The following is a 16465-nucleotide window of genomic DNA, read 5'->3' as shown; positions in this document are numbered from 1 at the left end:
AGGGAGGCTAGCAAGGAACATGGTCGAAAGATAGATGCACAAATATTTTCGTTGTTGCCAGTAGTGCTTTGTGCTGCATTTGGGACCGTAACAGTGGAGATTTAACTTGCCACACATGGCCTCTATGCTGTCAAGGTGAAAGGCTAATCCTATACTCTCTTCCACCTTAGCTTGGAGAACAGGGAAGGCTGTGGTTTTGCTGTGGGCCAATAGTATCGTGTTAGAATGACACACGACTTTTCCCACTGGATCCCTGTGCTTGCCACCATGGCTGGCCAAAGTGGGAGCCATAGTGTAGACATTCAGAAACATGGAGACATAGTGCAGACATTGAAGACACACGTGTCCAAACAACGTATGCACCGCATGTGTCTGCATATTTGGCCCCCTTGTCCGTCAGCCCACCATGGCCTCCTAGCTCAGGCGACGTACAAGAGCATGCGCTGCTTGATCCTGGAGCCCTACAGCCCAACTTTCTTGTTTCCAAATTGGAAAGCCAGGTGGTACTACACGAGTATGTTAGAAAAAGGGAAAGAAATGTTTCAAGTGTGTTTATATTTCAAGCAAACACCTGCTGATGAGTAATGAGAATGACTAAAATTGTTTCGCACAGAGACTTGCATTAATAAAGTAACACACAAACTATGTTAAGAAGCCGATGGCCCTCTTCAGCTTGGAGGTCCCAAAGCCTTCACCATTTGCCAAATTACAGTGACACAGAGCAAGAGATTGCACAGCAAGAATGCTTCTCAACACATCCCGTGTAAAATGGTGTAGTGGTGGCAAGACTAATGCTTCACTCAATTTGGTTGCAGTTGGTAGCAAAGTGGAGGCACTGATTACAGGCCTTCAAATCCTTGGCTGAGCTTGCTTTGTATGGCATCAAGCTAGTGCAATACTAATGATGGATCCTTTCATTTTTGATGTGGTTAACATCATCATGGCTCTGTAATGATAGCAGGCCTGGATTTCATACTCACTGTTCCTAAAGCTAGGCTTCTATTTTGTCATGTTTCCTGCAGTGTTTTGACATAAAAGGGCAACTCCAGGGTTTCTCCAAACAGCTTGATGCTTCACTGCATCCCCCCCCCTCATTGTAGCAACATCTTTCTTTTAAAGTAGCATACTGGACATAGCTGGTGCAACATTTATGGCTAGTCTAGTTTCGCATAAGTTTAAAAGAGGCTTCTAACAACCACCGGAGGGCGAGGAGAAATAAACACACAGAATACAGTAGGTGGCACCTCTTTAAAATTTATTACAAACAAAACAAAAAGATGGCACACTGCTGTTAAGGACAAAGCATGCAATAAATCTTTCTGTGAAACTGCAGACTCTGGAGTTGCCCTTTAGCATTGTGCATTTATTCCCGTCACTTAATTTAAAGGCATGAAAACAAACGAAGAGGCTATTAGCACTACTACATATATTATAAAACACATAAGAATCACGGCATTTACCGAAGCAATGCCCTCTACATGCAGTCATTTATCAATTACATTCAAGCTACAAACAACTTCACACATGCACACACTAATGTTTTCTGAGACATTTCAATAAATAATGTTTCTTTTTTTGCTAACAATGAGCACAGAGACTAGTCACGAGAAATAAAGTAACTTTGGAATGCATAGTCATTGGTACAGTGTCTATATAGAGCAGTGCCTACGTGCCGGCCAGCGATACCAGTGAAATGACAGCGTTGATGGCACCTTCGTACTTGCACCTAGGTGGTTGCACGTTGAAAGGAGAATATGCCAGTGTGCAACCTTATGCAGCTGGCATCCAATGCCAAAGGACAACTCGTCAATTACACGAATGTGTGTCCAAGTGCTGGTTGTTCACTGCATGAGTAGTAGCAGTGCCTTTCCTTTTATAATACTGGCTGGCACTGCAGGCACTGGCCTAGTGTGTCATCATTATGACTTGCTATATACAATTGTGACATAAAGGTTGGCACAACTGTGCTGATGGTGTTCACTTAGGATGTCTCAAAGAGGCACCTTCCTGCTAGCAGAATGTGCACATCGCACAATGCATGCTGCCAGAGACAAGTGGTTCCAAATGAAGAGTGCATTAGACAAGTCGGATCATCTAGCAACTTCAACCACATCACAATTGAGCATTATAATAACAAAACTTCTTCTGGGGCAAGCTGGTGCAATTGGTTTTACAGTTGAGCATGTTTGTGTTGCTTAGCAGTGGCCATGATCATGCAGGACTAGCACACGTCGAGACAATTTTACACTGCTTCTTGAGCGAGCTGAATGTCACAAAAGTGAATATCTTGCACAGCTCTTAAAATACATTGGGCAGACATAACTGTACAGTCTGTAACAGTAAAAATAAATGAGATGATGCAATGACATTTTTCATGTGCAAACTTTACAGATAACCAGAAATTTTCCGTGTCAACAAAGGTTATGCACACACTACTGCTGTCATTCGTGACAAAACTTGCTGCAAAATTGGCTGTCTCTACCTGCACGCTGCTAAAAATACACTCGTAGAACTAACTTGAAGATGATGTCACACAGTTCATATGTCACATATAATGTGTTTAAGAACTTGGCTCTTTACCAGAAGCAGCAGTAAGCGCAGAATGTTGCATAAATAACGACAGGTACACATAGCTATTCTGGGTAAATTGCAGCCAAATTTCACTTAGAGGAGGCATTTTGCAGCTTTTCTGTCAATTAATTTAACATTATGTTTGGGTGAATTAACTGGCTGTCTCGTCAACAATAAATTAGAAGTATGTGTTCTAGACGGCAAACAAAACGGAAGGGAAACTTCACTGCAGTGGAACAGTAGTGCCATCTCTCACTGTAACAGCAAAATGCCACATTGTATTTTGCCTTAACAATGGCAGATGGCATTTGCATGATAGAATAGTCACTGCAGCAAAATTACAAATTTTGCCTGCCATTGTCATGTACAAGGTGCATTTAGGTTTATCATGGGTGAAATCGGCAGGCAATTTGCACAAATCGGGTGTTGCGCTATGAATAATACAGTGGCACTTGTCTCTCTCTGCTTCATGTTGCTTGCATTGTGCCAAGAACAACAATGTTTTAGCAGAACCCGTTCTCGGGCTAGTTGGTTGACACCTGGTGCACAGCCGCAGCATTCACACAACAGACACAAGAGAGGGCAGCCGCTCGTCCCCGTCCTGTGTCGGGCGTGACGGTGCTTTAAGCAGAACAATGTGCAGCAAAGGACACATATCTAATGCCTGGCACTCTTACTTATGCAACATTCAATACATTGTACTAGAACAAGTGCCCACTTGAAGTTCTTAAAGAAGTCTCTTATGCACACATCTATTTCTTTAACAGTGGTCACCCTGCTCGGTGTCACATCTCAAGTTTCATAAATGTAGGGTTCCAATGGCAGTGAAAGTCCTATGCTTCAATGTGGAGTGGAACGTGTATCAAAGCAGGAGAAAAATGCAGGCTCATTAGGCTTATTGCAGTAATAGAGACAAATGGGCCCCCACCAGTTTTCCGAGGGGGGGGGGCACATCCCCCCCCGCCTCCATCTAACATGTCATTGCCAGAGTTTTGTCACTACAGAAACAAGTACTCTCTGGGGTACCTGCTGCAGCAACATTAATAAAGACACTGAATAGGATGGCATCAGCTTGCATATGAATATGAAGTGATGTTTTCCTTCCTCCAGATAAGCTCACTTTGTTGAAGAAAGTCTTCAACATACAGTGTGAAGCAGATTACACATTGGCTATGGACGTATTTTTGTCTACTTTCACGAACTCTTCCACTTGACATCAGCTAAGCACAGTATTCCCATGCCACCTGCGCAGTGAAGGCAGTGGCATCACAGGCGAGCTAATACATGTCTCTCCGATTTCACAGCAAAATGACTGACATGCTTTGTGGATACAAAACGGAAAGCCTGCTATAGCATATCATCACCAAAAGAGCTGCCCATTTGTATTTCAAAACATTTCATGGTTGACCGACCAAGCTACAGACATGACCAGAGTTCCACATTTTCAATTGAAAAAAAAAAAAAAAAGACTGGTATGCTTAAACAAGTGTCATCAACTCAGGTTCAAGAGGGGGAACTTTGGGCCAGTCAGTTCGACGTGTTTAAAAGAGAAAAAGAACCGCAACTCACGTCCTGTCTGTATTCGCGGCTCTTTTCCTCTTTTAGTCACCAACTCAGTTTTAAAATGTAAGGGTCAGTACATAAGCGTTTTAAGTGTACAGTATAAAATAAGTTTTCCAGCAATTATGTTTGGGGATCATGCAGTTTTAGAGATTGTGCACGTGAAAGCAAGATGTTGCAGCTCGACGTGCAACACTTGATGGGACTTCGTTGTATGCTCTGATTTTTAGCGCCAGTGCACCTATGAAATCATGAGGTCAGTGCAGTTCCAAAGCACGCCTAATGATGAGCCAACATACAGACTTATTGGAATTTTTGAGGGTGGGAAATGCCTGTCACACAGTAGTGTCACACCTGGATCACTAAGACATACAATCTCTTGTCACAAATCTCCTGCGTTTGGTCTTATATTAATATGCATAGTCTTACGCTGCTTCCAATGACTTCAGTCATTGAAAGTAGCTGTTAATGTTAGTTTTTTGTGTTCTCCTTTCTTGTTGCTTACATTGTCATTTTAATATTTTCTAAGATGTTTGCATTGACATGAGGAAACTGATGGAAAAAGGCTTGTCAGGGCTGGGAATGGACCAATGAAAGAACGAAGTTTATACCGGCGTCATAGGTAATTTTTGATCGCAACTGGGCCTGATGGAGATTGAATTTCTTAACTGCAATCAAAAATGATTGCTGCAACGTGGTCCAATGATCTGGATCAAGTTTGGGTGAGCTTAAGCCCACATGGTGTCGTTAGTGGGTTAAAAGCACTGTAAAATATGTATAATAAAAATTTAGTTCTTTGCAGAAAATATACGCTATTGCTTATAAAAATCTTTTTTAGGCATTTTTATTACTCTGTTCTTGCTTTTTAATGTTAGCGTTTTCTTGCATGCAGAGCTAGACGGCACGGATGTCAGCCTACGATCATAATTAAAGCTCATTCATGGTGCATGAATCGCAATAACCTGTATTCGGATCAAGCAAGATCGTGATCAAAGGTGACCGTGTAGTAGCACTCAATCCAGATAAGGCCTGATTGCGATGGAAATTGACCATGTGACACCAGTACTGAGGGGCAGCTGAAGCTCTTGATTGACACTTTCGCTTCTGCATGACATAAAAGCCAGCATAGTGTCTCATTTGAGTGATCTGGCCTTTACACTGGGTAATCCGGTAAATGTGTGCTGGCAATAAGGCTCCTGAGAATTATTGACTGAGAATATGGCCTAAGCATCACGGCCTCTCTCAGATCTCCAAGGGCTCATGTCCTGTGTTGGCCAAGGCCATTGTGGATCAATGTGCACCATATCTGACTTGATAATAAATGCCAGTTTGAAACAGCATATGGATAAAACTTGCATAGGCTGAATGCACTATTGGTATTGGGCAATTTCTTGCCAACTCATTTTGTATCCACCAAGAAAAATCACAAAGTGGTACGTCAAACTCAACAGCAATACAATCATGCTAAATGGCCGTGCAAAGAGAAAGCTGGGGCCAGTGGCGTCCGAGCCAATGAGGAAGGGCAAAGAGAGAAAAATTAAATGATTCACATGAAATACAGCCTGTGGAATTTGCCTGAAGTGTTGTTGTGCCATCATTTAAGGCTCTACTGCCTTCAGCTGCTCTCATTGGACTTGGCCTCCCCAAACGGTTGCGCGTCCGACTCGACCCCAGAACTGGACGACGTGCAGTTTCCTTCGTCCTGCTCCGCCGGTGGTTGGCTCTTACTGTGCTTCCCAAGAGTCGAGCGGGGACCATGCGGTGGCCTTGGGGGTGGAGCAGGGGGCACGGCCTCAAGGCTGCGCACCCGCCTCTCAAGTGACCTCCGGTAGGGCGGTGGTGGTGGCGGCGAGGGCTTCACAACCTCCAGAAAGTTGGGATTGATGTAACAGAAGTCCGTGTCGACCACAAACGGGGGGTTAGGCTTAGTGTGCGGACTCTTACTTGGGGTGCCATTGGTGCCACCGGCCAGTGCCCTGTTCTCTCCCGGAAGGAGTGCGGGCCGACGCTGCTTCAGATCAAACGAGTCGCGAGGTGGCTGCTGTTGGGCTGTGGAGGAGCTGCCAGTGACAGTGAGCTTGCGTGACCGCGGGGGTGCGAGTCGCAGTGCCCTCCAGAGGACCAAGCCAGCCACCAGTGATGCAGCGAGGGCAATGCCAATGGCTGTAGCCGCGACTGGAAAGGGCGCAGTGCCCCGGCGGTCTGCACACGCACCACGGTAACGAAGCTCAACAGCGACAACCTTAAACTCTGGGTAGAAAGCTCTTGTCACTTCGGGCGTAGGGTGGCCGGTGTTGGCACGCATAGCATGTAGCAGGAAGTCTACGGCAGCGCGATCGCACCAGCTTGCGTTGGCCGATGGGTCAGTCCAGCTGAGCACATGCGGGGGCCCAAGGGCAAACGCAGTGCGTGCAAAGCGGCGGGGGCAAGCACTGTCGTTGGAAAAGTACTGGATACGCCTCTCGAGGGCCTCCACCTGCTCCCAGGAGAACTCGGCTGAAGTGTTGAATACCAGCCGGAACTCGTGCGTTGGACTCCGCGGCGGCTCCAAGGGCACACAGGTTGGCAGTGTGCCTTTCACTGTTTGTTCTGAACTTGATATGGCAGGCACTTGAGTGGAAAGCACAGCCAAAGTGCTGCCTTCCAAGGTTCCATGCCTTGGCATCACCGTTGTCTCTTCAGAAGGCACAGCTACGGAAACAGTGCTCTTCTCTGAGGTACTCAGCTCCACGTGTGGTGACGTCACCTCTTCTACCGGAGTGATGTCGCTTGTACAAGCTGGAGTATGTGGTGAAACTGGCTCGCTCTTCTCTGAACTGCCCTGGTTTGTGGGTAGTGTAGTTGTTACTTCCAAAACAACACTAGTGAGTCCATCTCTTGAAGCGTATGAGAAATCAGACGACACACTGCTTTGTGTGACAGCACTTAAAGCTTGAGTTGTTTGAAGCTTCCCCCCAGCAGTATCACTTTCCTTCCACAGTGTAAAACGTTCTGTTGGTTCACTCGCAAACAGTTGTGTCGGCAGGCTTTCATCGGGAGCATGTGTTAGTTCTGGCAACACTTGCTGTCCCTCTACTTCTGCAGCAGTAGTGCCTGAAATCATTCTTGGTATTTCTGCAGGGTCACCTGTGCCTACTGAACTCGGCATCTCATCATTTTCAACAGCGCTAGTTGTATTTGGCATTTTAAGATCATCAGAGTTAGTCACACTGTCCCCCAAAAATGTTGTACTTAAAACTGAGTCTACTGCAGTACTTGGTGCAGCAGGAAGTAGTCTATCCATTACTGTTTCATTTTTCATGGCTTGCAATGGTGTCAGCTCCGTGGCGCTTTCTCTGTCATAATTTAGAGTCGATGTGTTGTGGTCAGCTGCCGAAGGAAATGTGTCTCTATGATGAGAGGATGGTGATGTGAGCATAGTATCAAAGGAACTGTATGTTGTAGTCTCTGCAACAGTTGATATGCTGTCTTCTGACGGCGTTGTTTGGAATGCTTTCTGCCCATAGTCAGTAGCCTCTGTGGACATCTTGACATACTGTGTTAGCATGCTAGTTGAATCCGACTGATTCTGCGGATTCATTGATACTTCACTCGAGTTAGCCGTTGTTGATGTGCCAACCAACATGGGTGGCATGCTTGTCGTCTTGGCTAGTGTCACATTATCGGTTTCCAGAGCAAAACTCACCACTGACGAGTTGTCAATTTCAGTGTGTTCCAGAGAGTCTGTGCTCAATTCCAGGATAGCTTCAGACACTGTGACAGCAGTGGCACTTGGTTTTATATTCTCAAGAGGTAGCACAATGCTCAAAGATGCATCATCATCTGCATTTTGGCTTGTATTCACCTGAAATGTAGCACTGTGTTTAACCGTAGTGCCTATATCAGGAGAGCCCGTTAGTGAGTGTGGCATTTTTTCAGCTGTGCAAAACACTGATGTGCAGTTCACTGGGTCACTCGATGTTGTTAGTGGCATGTTGCCTCCGTCTTCCTTGGTTTGTGGTGTGCTGGTCACCAGATGGTAGACAGAGCTCTCATTTAATGTGCTGTTTTGCTTGGTTGCAACTTCAACCAAGTCAGCATTTGATGAGAATGAAGAATCTGTGGTTGAAGGCTGGATGATCTGACTTTGGGCAGTGAAAGGTCTCGTGGTTGGACTTGGTGACGACACAAGACTCTCTAACTGACGTTCAACATCTACGTCTTCATTGCTTTCAGATTCATGCTCCACACTAATGTTTATTGCTGTAGGTGCTGAAGTTTGCACGAAATCCTCATTGTTCTGAGGTGGGAGAGTGCTGGACAACACTGTGGTTGCTTGAATTGACTCTGTGGTTGTAATGTTTACTGCATCAGAATTCACAGCAAATGCAATATTCACTGCAGTAGGCCACATCAGGCTTTGTACTCCAAAGTAGTCATGAGTTGTTACATTAGGATTTGCAGTTGGTGGAACTTGACTTGTAAGCTCTTCAGTGGTTGGTCCTTCCACTAAAACATGCAGGTCTTTGTTATTAGCTTGGTTACGACTGGTAACCTTAGGAACTGTTAATGACATTGGTGTAGTTGTCTCCTTTTCACCAACAACATATGGTGATGTGGGTGCTTTATACACACTTACAACTGATGATTTACTCAGTGTAGGGTCACCGGTTGGCTTCAGCAGCTTTTTCCCAGTTGGATCAGGAAGTGCAGTTGTCACATCAACCCAGGCCGACAGCATACTTCCAGAGTATGTGGTCACCTGTCTATCCGCTGACTTGTTCTTGAGCGAGCTTAGTTCATAATCAAGCACATCCAATTCCAAAGAGGCTTGTGTAGTAGTTTGCAGATAGGAGAGTGTTTCCACCACCGTGGATTCCTTGTCTTTTGATTCACTCACAACATCTTCACTACCTATCATCTTTGCAGTTGACAAAACGGTGTCCCCCGTAGTGTTCTTTACAGACATGCTGGGGACAGGGAATATCGAAGTGTGGTGGTGGGGCTCGGCAGCTGTGATGTCCACAGAACTCTGCAAAACAGCATCATTAACTAACTTTGTTGTTTCTGTCGGTGCCGGTGGAGTGAATGTTGACTGGCTGCCATCCGCACTGGTGTTGATTGGTTGTCCTGCTTCTGGCAAGCTCAACCCCTGATGGTCGGTGTAGAGGGCTTCTAGTGTTGGCTTCGGTGGCAGCGGTACAGCAGTGCATGAGCTGGACAGGAGGAGAGTGAGCAAAGCCCCCAGCACATCCATGAAGCCAGTAGCAGTGTTCGATGCTTGGCACCTGTGGGCCAGGGTTCATCCTGTTGGCAGCAGGCCCACGCCACTTCTCTGTAAAACACGCGAGCAGAGCAATGCCTGTCACAAACTCCACTGCCACTGCACTGTGTTGCTTATTTATTATAGTAGCCACCCACTCTGTTGACAGCATTACTGGTGCCACTGTTTGTTCAAAGGTGTAAATAAACTGAGGGAATGCAGCCAGGTTCATTTCTACATAAAATCATTGGCTCATGGTCACACACTACAAAGACAGCATATCTACACAGCCAGACATTAACTGTGGCTATTGATATCCAACTGCTAAATGCAGTTTGTCCTGTCAGCAATCGCTCATTAGTGGCTGTGGTGGACATTCTTTGTGCACAAGGACAACGCAGATATTGAAGTGTCACACTACAGTAAGTTCTGCAAATGAAATTAACAACATCCCTTGCATGTTGAACATCACTGGACATTTCGACTTCTATGCAGAAGTTGAAACGTCAACCCTTTGGACTGCACCACAATAATCGGCACTGTGTTTCTTTCTGTTTATAATATGAAGTTCTGTATCTCAAGAACAAATGAAAATTACTTTTACTATTGCAGATTGGTACAGTGGGCTGACAAGTGTGCTATTATTGATGAAACGAAGCATGAACAAACAAATAAATAAATCCAAAAAAACATTTTCTTGGGCAAGTTGGTGCTTAGGCTTGCTGTACACTAAATAAACAAATTGCAAGATGTTCACATGTGTGGAATGGTACAAGTATGCTTGCAAGCTACCAGTATCATCCACACCTAAGTGGCTTCTGCTTCATAACCTGTCACAACTTATCTTCAATTACTGAATACCCATTAGTATGCCCCTTTATGTAGAACATTTATATTGAAACACGAGTGCTGACGTGAACAGAGGAATGTTGCCAGCCATTTTGGAGAGTTGGCCAGTAGATGTCCATCCATATCCATTAGCTGAAATTCTGAATGGCTGGGCTGGGGTACCAACAAGAAGGAAATGGCGTTTCCTTTTAGCTGGTTCAGCTCCAGCCAATCAGTGGAGGCTGGAAGCGACAGTCCACTAGGTGGGTCACTGAGCACGTCTTGGTTTGATGTGTGCCAAGGCGAATGCAGGACATCGGGAAAATAAACAGGTGTGCAAAAAAAAAAAGAAATACATGAGCAGAAGCATGTCAGATGTGTAAAGAAAGTAGGTCATTTGGTTCCCTTGTCATGTGGTTCATCATATGTAGGCCAAACGGGCAGATTTCTGAATGACAGAATGTATGAGCATCGACATAAGATGGAAAACCAGCTCTTTATTAGTACTTATTGTAAGGCTCACAAGTGCATTCCATATTTTAATGGAGCCTGTGTTTTGAACAGAGCAGATGATCAACTGACAAGGAAGATGTTGGAAGCACTTGAGATCAAGAAGCGTGGTGATGCTTGTATCAGTAAACCCTCAGTTTCTCTATCGACAAAGGAACTGGTGTATCTTGGGAGTGGCACTTAGAAGCTGTTCTGTATCATGTTTTCGTTGTGCGACACAGATGATGGCACTATTTTTTTTTTTTTTAATCCTTGGCAGCAGCTATTTATTCCTGTGTCAAGAAATAAAATGCTCAGACGTTAGTGCACCTACGTGGTTGCCCCGTGTAGCCTTCCTTCACCTGTTGTTTTATTTGGCGCCTTCATTGCAATCACTAGGTGGGCACTTACAAAATACCATCTCTGGGATCGCAAGCTCCTCTGCATGAAATGTGAAAGACTTCTTTAGCCATGCCATACGAAACACATTTTCGGCGACATGCACTTTTATTGCTATCTATGTAATTGGCCTACAGCCAGACAAAAGGCCTAGAAACCAGCAATAATGAAATGCTACAGAGTGAAATGTTACACATTTTGGCGCAGGCCTCCAGCCTTGCTGGTATACCGTGGCCTCTATACGCTGAAATAAAGTGTACTATAAGTCAACCTAAATGGCGAGATATATAGTTAAAAGTTATACGTTGCAGAGTCTGTGTGACAAAAATGGACTGGTATGCCTGTAAGCAAACCCACATGGATGTACAGGTTTTTAATTGACAATTTACCTGCGGTGATTTCCCAATGTTGCTGCAAGTATGTAGTTATTACTAACAGCTGCAAAATTAATCACTAGAACTTAAAGGAAGCTTAAAGCTTTGCCTTTAAGAGTGGAAAGCGATAGCACTGATTAAAAAATCCCCGTCTCTCTCCCTTCCCCACAACTGCAGCTCATGTAACCGTAACGTTTACTAGGAAACGCTAGCGGCGAACGCTATGCATGAAGGCAAGCTTTCTGGGAGAAACGCAGCCTCTTGCATGGGCTGATGATCCTGCAGATTGTGCCACAGCTGCACCAAAAAAAAAAAAAAAAATTACATCGTTTCCAGGTTTCTGTTATTGCTTCTCACTTTAAATATATAAATCTGAGAAGATTTAACATAAAAGACATGCACTGTCGGTGTTTTGCTTCATGACATTTGTTTGTGGGCTGTCATTCTCAAAATACTGAGGAATAACTTTGTGAAGAATGTAAGACAAGGTGTGGGCAACTTTAGTGATAGAATGGTGTGGCAATATGACCTGCATACACTGCATGTCATACAGCGAGGCATGGCATGTACCAAAATATGCAGGGGAACCTTCGCTCACGGGAAGCTCCGCCAACGCCGTGAACCTTCGCTCACGGGAAGCTCCGCCAACGCCGGATTTTTCGGCGACACGGAGCCCCTAGCGGTATATCGCCTGAGAAATCAACGGGTGCTCGCGCTCCTTTTCCTTTAGCACTGTAAAACCGTTGCACGTTCCGAGGAACCCTTTTCAAATGCAGTTCGAACATTCTTCGTTAACGCAGGTCTTGACCTTCATCAACCCATATCGAAATTTCTTAATACATTTAATTCTCCGCACCTCGACTTCGTTTTTACGTCTATTACGCCGCCCATGCGCGTTTCATACAGCGTTTTTCGGAGCTGCGAAATCTGCACATGCGGACTTCCCCGACAGCATATATGGAGCTTGCGGGCCGTTGTCCGAACATCGAAGTGAATTCGAACAGATCGACGGTTCGTCCGCCGCCCACCGGCGACATATAGCAAGCACATCGCACCATATGACGCAGCAGGCCACCAGCCACGCTGGAGGAAAGTTCAGTCCCGGATATTGCAAACGTGAATTACTTCTGTTGCGCGCAGCAGGTGCAGTGGCATGCATTTGTACAGCAGGATAAGAAGAAATTGAAGCTCTTGCATGCTCGCATGCATTCTAGACCAATGCCTGTCAGTCCTGCTGCAGCGACAGAGGCACAGTCCGCCTGCTTAACGTAAATCAGAACAAACCGACACCTGCGGATTCACGCAGCAACCTGCCCCACCGAATGTCCAACGAAAAGTGTCTCACCTGACTGCACCTGAACGGCACTGCACGGCGTACGGTCGAGCTTCAACGCGTCGATAAAAATCGAGCGTTCGTTACTCTACATTTTCTTCCCATTCGGACGCTGTAGAGCAGCCAGAAAGGGACAGAAGAGCACGACCACGATAGAAACAACAGACCGCTAGCTCGCATTTGAACCTCGGCAGCGCGGAGAGACGAAGTCGGCAACGTCAACTTGCTGAGCCCCGATTGGCTGCGCGGAGATCACATGGCCCTTCTGCCGTACAGCTGGGAAAAGAGGCCGTTGAGAAGCTCTACGCGCTTCAGACCCCGTACTGCAATTTCGTTTTTTTTTTTTCTTTTTGCCTCCCTTTTCCTTTTATTTGAATTAAGTACAACAGTTCTCGGGCTACGCGCTACAAAAGTGAGGGGCCCACATGGGCGTTCGGTTTCTCCGTGTTTTCCGCGTACGCGAACGGCCTTCCAAACGCTCCTGCGCGCCAATGCGGGTTAAAAGTGAACGGGTGCACCTTTAACATCTGCTGCATATCCACAGACCAGGATCGCTGTGCCATATGCTGCTTATTGCATCTTTTTTAAAGTGCACTGCACCGCGGTCTGAAACAAATAAATAGATGTTTAGCTCGATCAGTGGCCACGCCGCTTTGTTATGCTTGGCAAAAGCTCTCATGAATATATGCATACACGGCCGAGACACACAGCGGCGCTACCTGCCGCGCTTCGTCTTCGCCGACGCTTTCTCGTCAGCTCACAATAGCCGTCTGTGCTTCTCGTTGTTCAGTCAAGGGGCGACAAAGACTCTCTTTGTCTTGGTGCGAACTCGAAGCAGATGCGCCGCCTCGTTCCCAAGCAAAACACTCACAAAGAGAAAGATAGCTTAATTTTGTAAATCAGGCTTCACCCTGCGCTCAAAAGCCGTGCAGAAAAGCCACACTAGCATAACTAAAGGAAACTGGGCATATTGTCGTGAATAATAACACCAACGTCCGTCTTTTGTCGCCGTTTCTGCTCATTTAATTAAGTATTATTTATTTACCATCAAATATAATTACGGTGTGTTCCACGTGACCCTCAATTGCTTTATAATGCACACACTAGCGCACTCAAATATATATGTACCAGCGATGCAACTTGTTTTTCCTATATCGAACAAAATCTAGCACACAGAAGTATAGTACCAATAAGTAGCTGCAAATGTCGACTTCAGTATAATGCTTGTAATGCCGTCGACGCGCATATATATATATATATACCGGACCCTCAGTAGCGGTGCGGCACGTCCGCGCGCGTACGTGTTTTATGACGCTGCGACAAAAATTGAAAAAAGGAAAAGAATTCCATCGTTACTATTCCTGAGAAACCTAACTTCAAACTCACCTTTATTTATATTTTTTTTGTAAAGTTACATTTACTGTGGCATTGCGTGGTATGTCGTATGTAAGTATGAATCTTCCGCGCCTTGCAACATAGCAAGGAACCCTAGCTGATACACCTTTGTCTTACGATATAAACAAGACAAAAGGGGGACTCCTGTGCTGGGAAGTATTCTATCTCAATGTTGATCCACGAACTGCCTTTGGCGACATGCTGAGCCGCGTAGATAACGGAGCTCGAACTTACAAAACATAGGAAATCATCTCGGCACAGCTTACCGTTAGGCGCGTGCCTCCATAACGGCTCGGTTTCGCACGGACGGTATGGATGGGGAACGGAACCACAGACGGAGCAACGAAACCATGGTGGACAGCATGGAGGTGGACAGCGAACAAAACTTAGTGATTATCATCATCAACAACTAAGTCTTGAAAACGTTGTTTCAGAGTTCGCCTACTGTGCCCAATTTGAACAATAACAAATGGTCTCGTCACCTATGAACGAGGCTAAAAAGCTTCTTTGTTGGGTTTAACTGCCGTGATGTTTTAATGAGCTAAATATATTTGCAATAGATGGCGCTACAACTTGCAGTTTGTGCATAGAGTATAGTAACTCTATGATTTTGTGCATAATTGAATAAGTTAGACGTCGTAGTTATAAAAATAACAAAGCGCACAAGCATGCGTGCAAACAAAAAATAATATTGTTTCAATTTATAGCCAGTTTGCCCACGGAACACGTATAATACTTCTTTGCCCTCGTCGGACGTTGCATTTAGAGCACGAAGAATAAAGTTTCACGAGGCAATGAGGTCCTGACAGTCCATGACTGTCAGGACTGTCGCAAGAGTCGCAAGAGACGGTGGACTGTCGCAGGAGACGAAAGACCTGATCAAGAAACGCCAATGTATGAAAGCCTCTAACCCTACAGCTAGAATAGAACTGGCAGAACTTTCGAAGTTCATCAACAAGCGTAAGACAGCTGACATAAGGAAGTATAATATGGATACAATGGAGACGTTTCGTCAACAGCGCAAGTAAATAGCTATGCATTCTACCCATGAATTCAACGTTATAACAAGACTTCGGGGTTTTTTTGTAAATTTTACTGTCCGCTTGTCGTTTAATTTGTTTCTAGATTTCCACGAGTGGCGCGGTCTCCGATGCTTTAGTCCATGACGTCATCAATCTCGTTTCGGTTTCGCGTTTCGTTAACATGCTTGAGGTTAAAGTACTTTATCCTATGGCACGTCCTATGGTTAAAGTCGGTTCTTTATTGTATGGTTAGAATGTACTCTATGGGGTACTAGAGGTGTTCTGTGGTACTAGAATACATTGTCTAGTACACTCTAGTTGAGGTGTAGGTGTTGCGTTGAGGGAAATTCCATAAGCGGCGGGCTGCAGTTTACGTAAAATATGTCACTTGAAATTGAATATTGGTGTGGTGGAAGTAGTGTCTAGCTGCTGCATGGCGCTCCTTTCTCACGTAGTGCTTTGCGCAGTGAAGTTGGTGAAGTCGCGAATGAGTTTAGGCAAATGCATTAGTAGCTACGTCTGGCTTCAGTCGACTGCATGATCAGAGCTGTTGGTTCTTTGGTCTACGTGATGGCGAGTCCTTCATGCACCGACATCAGTGGCGGGCTAGAGCGCACGCCTGTGTCTTTTCTCAATGACGTGGACACCGAACGCCTTCCTTACTTCGAGGTGAGTGCCCGTGAAAATGGGATCGCGCCTACCGGTTTTTCGGCCTTGACATTCGCAGTGGGCAAGGCTTTCCCAAGTGTCGGTTGAGCAATTTCGAATTAAATGGCACGCATCAGCCTCGTTGCTGATGTGATTCCTTGTGGGGCGTGGGAGACGAATGCGCGATCGCACCTGTTCGACTGCATATTGTCTTTTGCTCGTGCTGTTGAAGTTATTCTCGGAGCTTTTTTCTGCGACAGCACTGCGCCACTGACTTGGCCCCTTTTGTTCTGCGCTGTAGTACACCACCACAAACGTGCCGGGCCCAGGATCGGATGAGCAAGCATTTAGTGAAGTGTTTGCCAGCTGCAGCTGCCAGGTAGCGTGCAGTGCGCAGTGCCCCTGCGTGGTGCGCAGCAGCCGTGCAAGGCGTGCAACAGGCTGCGCTTTGGCAGCGATCGAGTGCTCTGCCCTGTGTTCTTGTGACGCCGCCTGCCCTATCCGTGATGTCCAGCACGGGTTGCGTTACAGACTGCAAGTGTACAAGACGCATGATAAAGGGTTTGCAGTGCGGGCAATGGAATCTATTCCACGTGGGAGCTTC

The 16465-nt window shown here is 45.7% G+C and overlaps 2 protein-coding genes across 8 annotated transcripts in view; one reads left to right on the top strand and one right to left on the bottom strand.

Moving 5' to 3' along the window:
- Positions 1-1229: 1229 nt before the first annotated feature.
- LOC142584678 (uncharacterized) lies at positions 1230-14664 on the bottom strand. 2 transcript variants are annotated; one of them, XM_075694865.1, is made up of 2 exons: positions 14458-14664; positions 1230-9445 (listed from the first exon to the last, which is right to left on the bottom strand). In XM_075694865.1, exon 2 carries the CDS (start codon positions 9365-9367, stop codon positions 5747-5749), a length of 3621 nt encoding a protein of 1206 aa, XP_075550980.1. In that variant the 5' UTR covers positions 9368-9445; positions 14458-14664; the 3' UTR covers positions 1230-5746. The 2 variants fall into 2 exon arrangements, with proteins under 2 accessions (XP_075550980.1, XP_075550979.1); XM_075694864.1 differs by lacking the exon at positions 14458-14664 and adding an exon at positions 12809-13004.
- Positions 14665-15235: 571 nt separating this feature from the next.
- Positions 15236-16465, top strand: part of Tmem43 (Transmembrane protein 43) — a 183924-nt gene continuing 182694 nt past the window's right edge. For 2 of the 6 annotated variants that reach the window (XM_075694856.1, XM_075694853.1), the window contains exon 1: positions 15237-15882. In XM_075694856.1, coding sequence (XP_075550971.1) covers positions 15848-15882 — 35 coding nt within the window. In that variant the 5' untranslated portion in view covers positions 15237-15847. Of the gene's footprint in view, positions 15883-16465 lie in introns of all 6 variants that reach the window. The other 4 variants (XM_075694860.1, XM_075694859.1, XM_075694857.1 and 1 more) reach the window with 3 other exon arrangements.

The sequence above is a fragment of the Dermacentor variabilis genome, chromosome 6, assembly GCF_050947875.1.
Source record: "Dermacentor variabilis isolate Ectoservices chromosome 6, ASM5094787v1, whole genome shotgun sequence".
Lineage (NCBI taxonomy): Eukaryota > Metazoa > Arthropoda > Arachnida > Ixodida > Ixodidae > Dermacentor > Dermacentor variabilis.
Note: the sequence above shows the minus strand (reverse complement) of the source record. Positions and strands in the feature narration are given on the sequence as shown.

Bases quoted from the DNA above. Each gene is read 5' to 3' on its own strand.
- LOC142584678 (XM_075694865.1), bottom strand. From the start codon at position 9,367: ATGGATGTGCTGGGGGCTTTGCTCACTCTCCTCCTGTCCAGCTCATGC.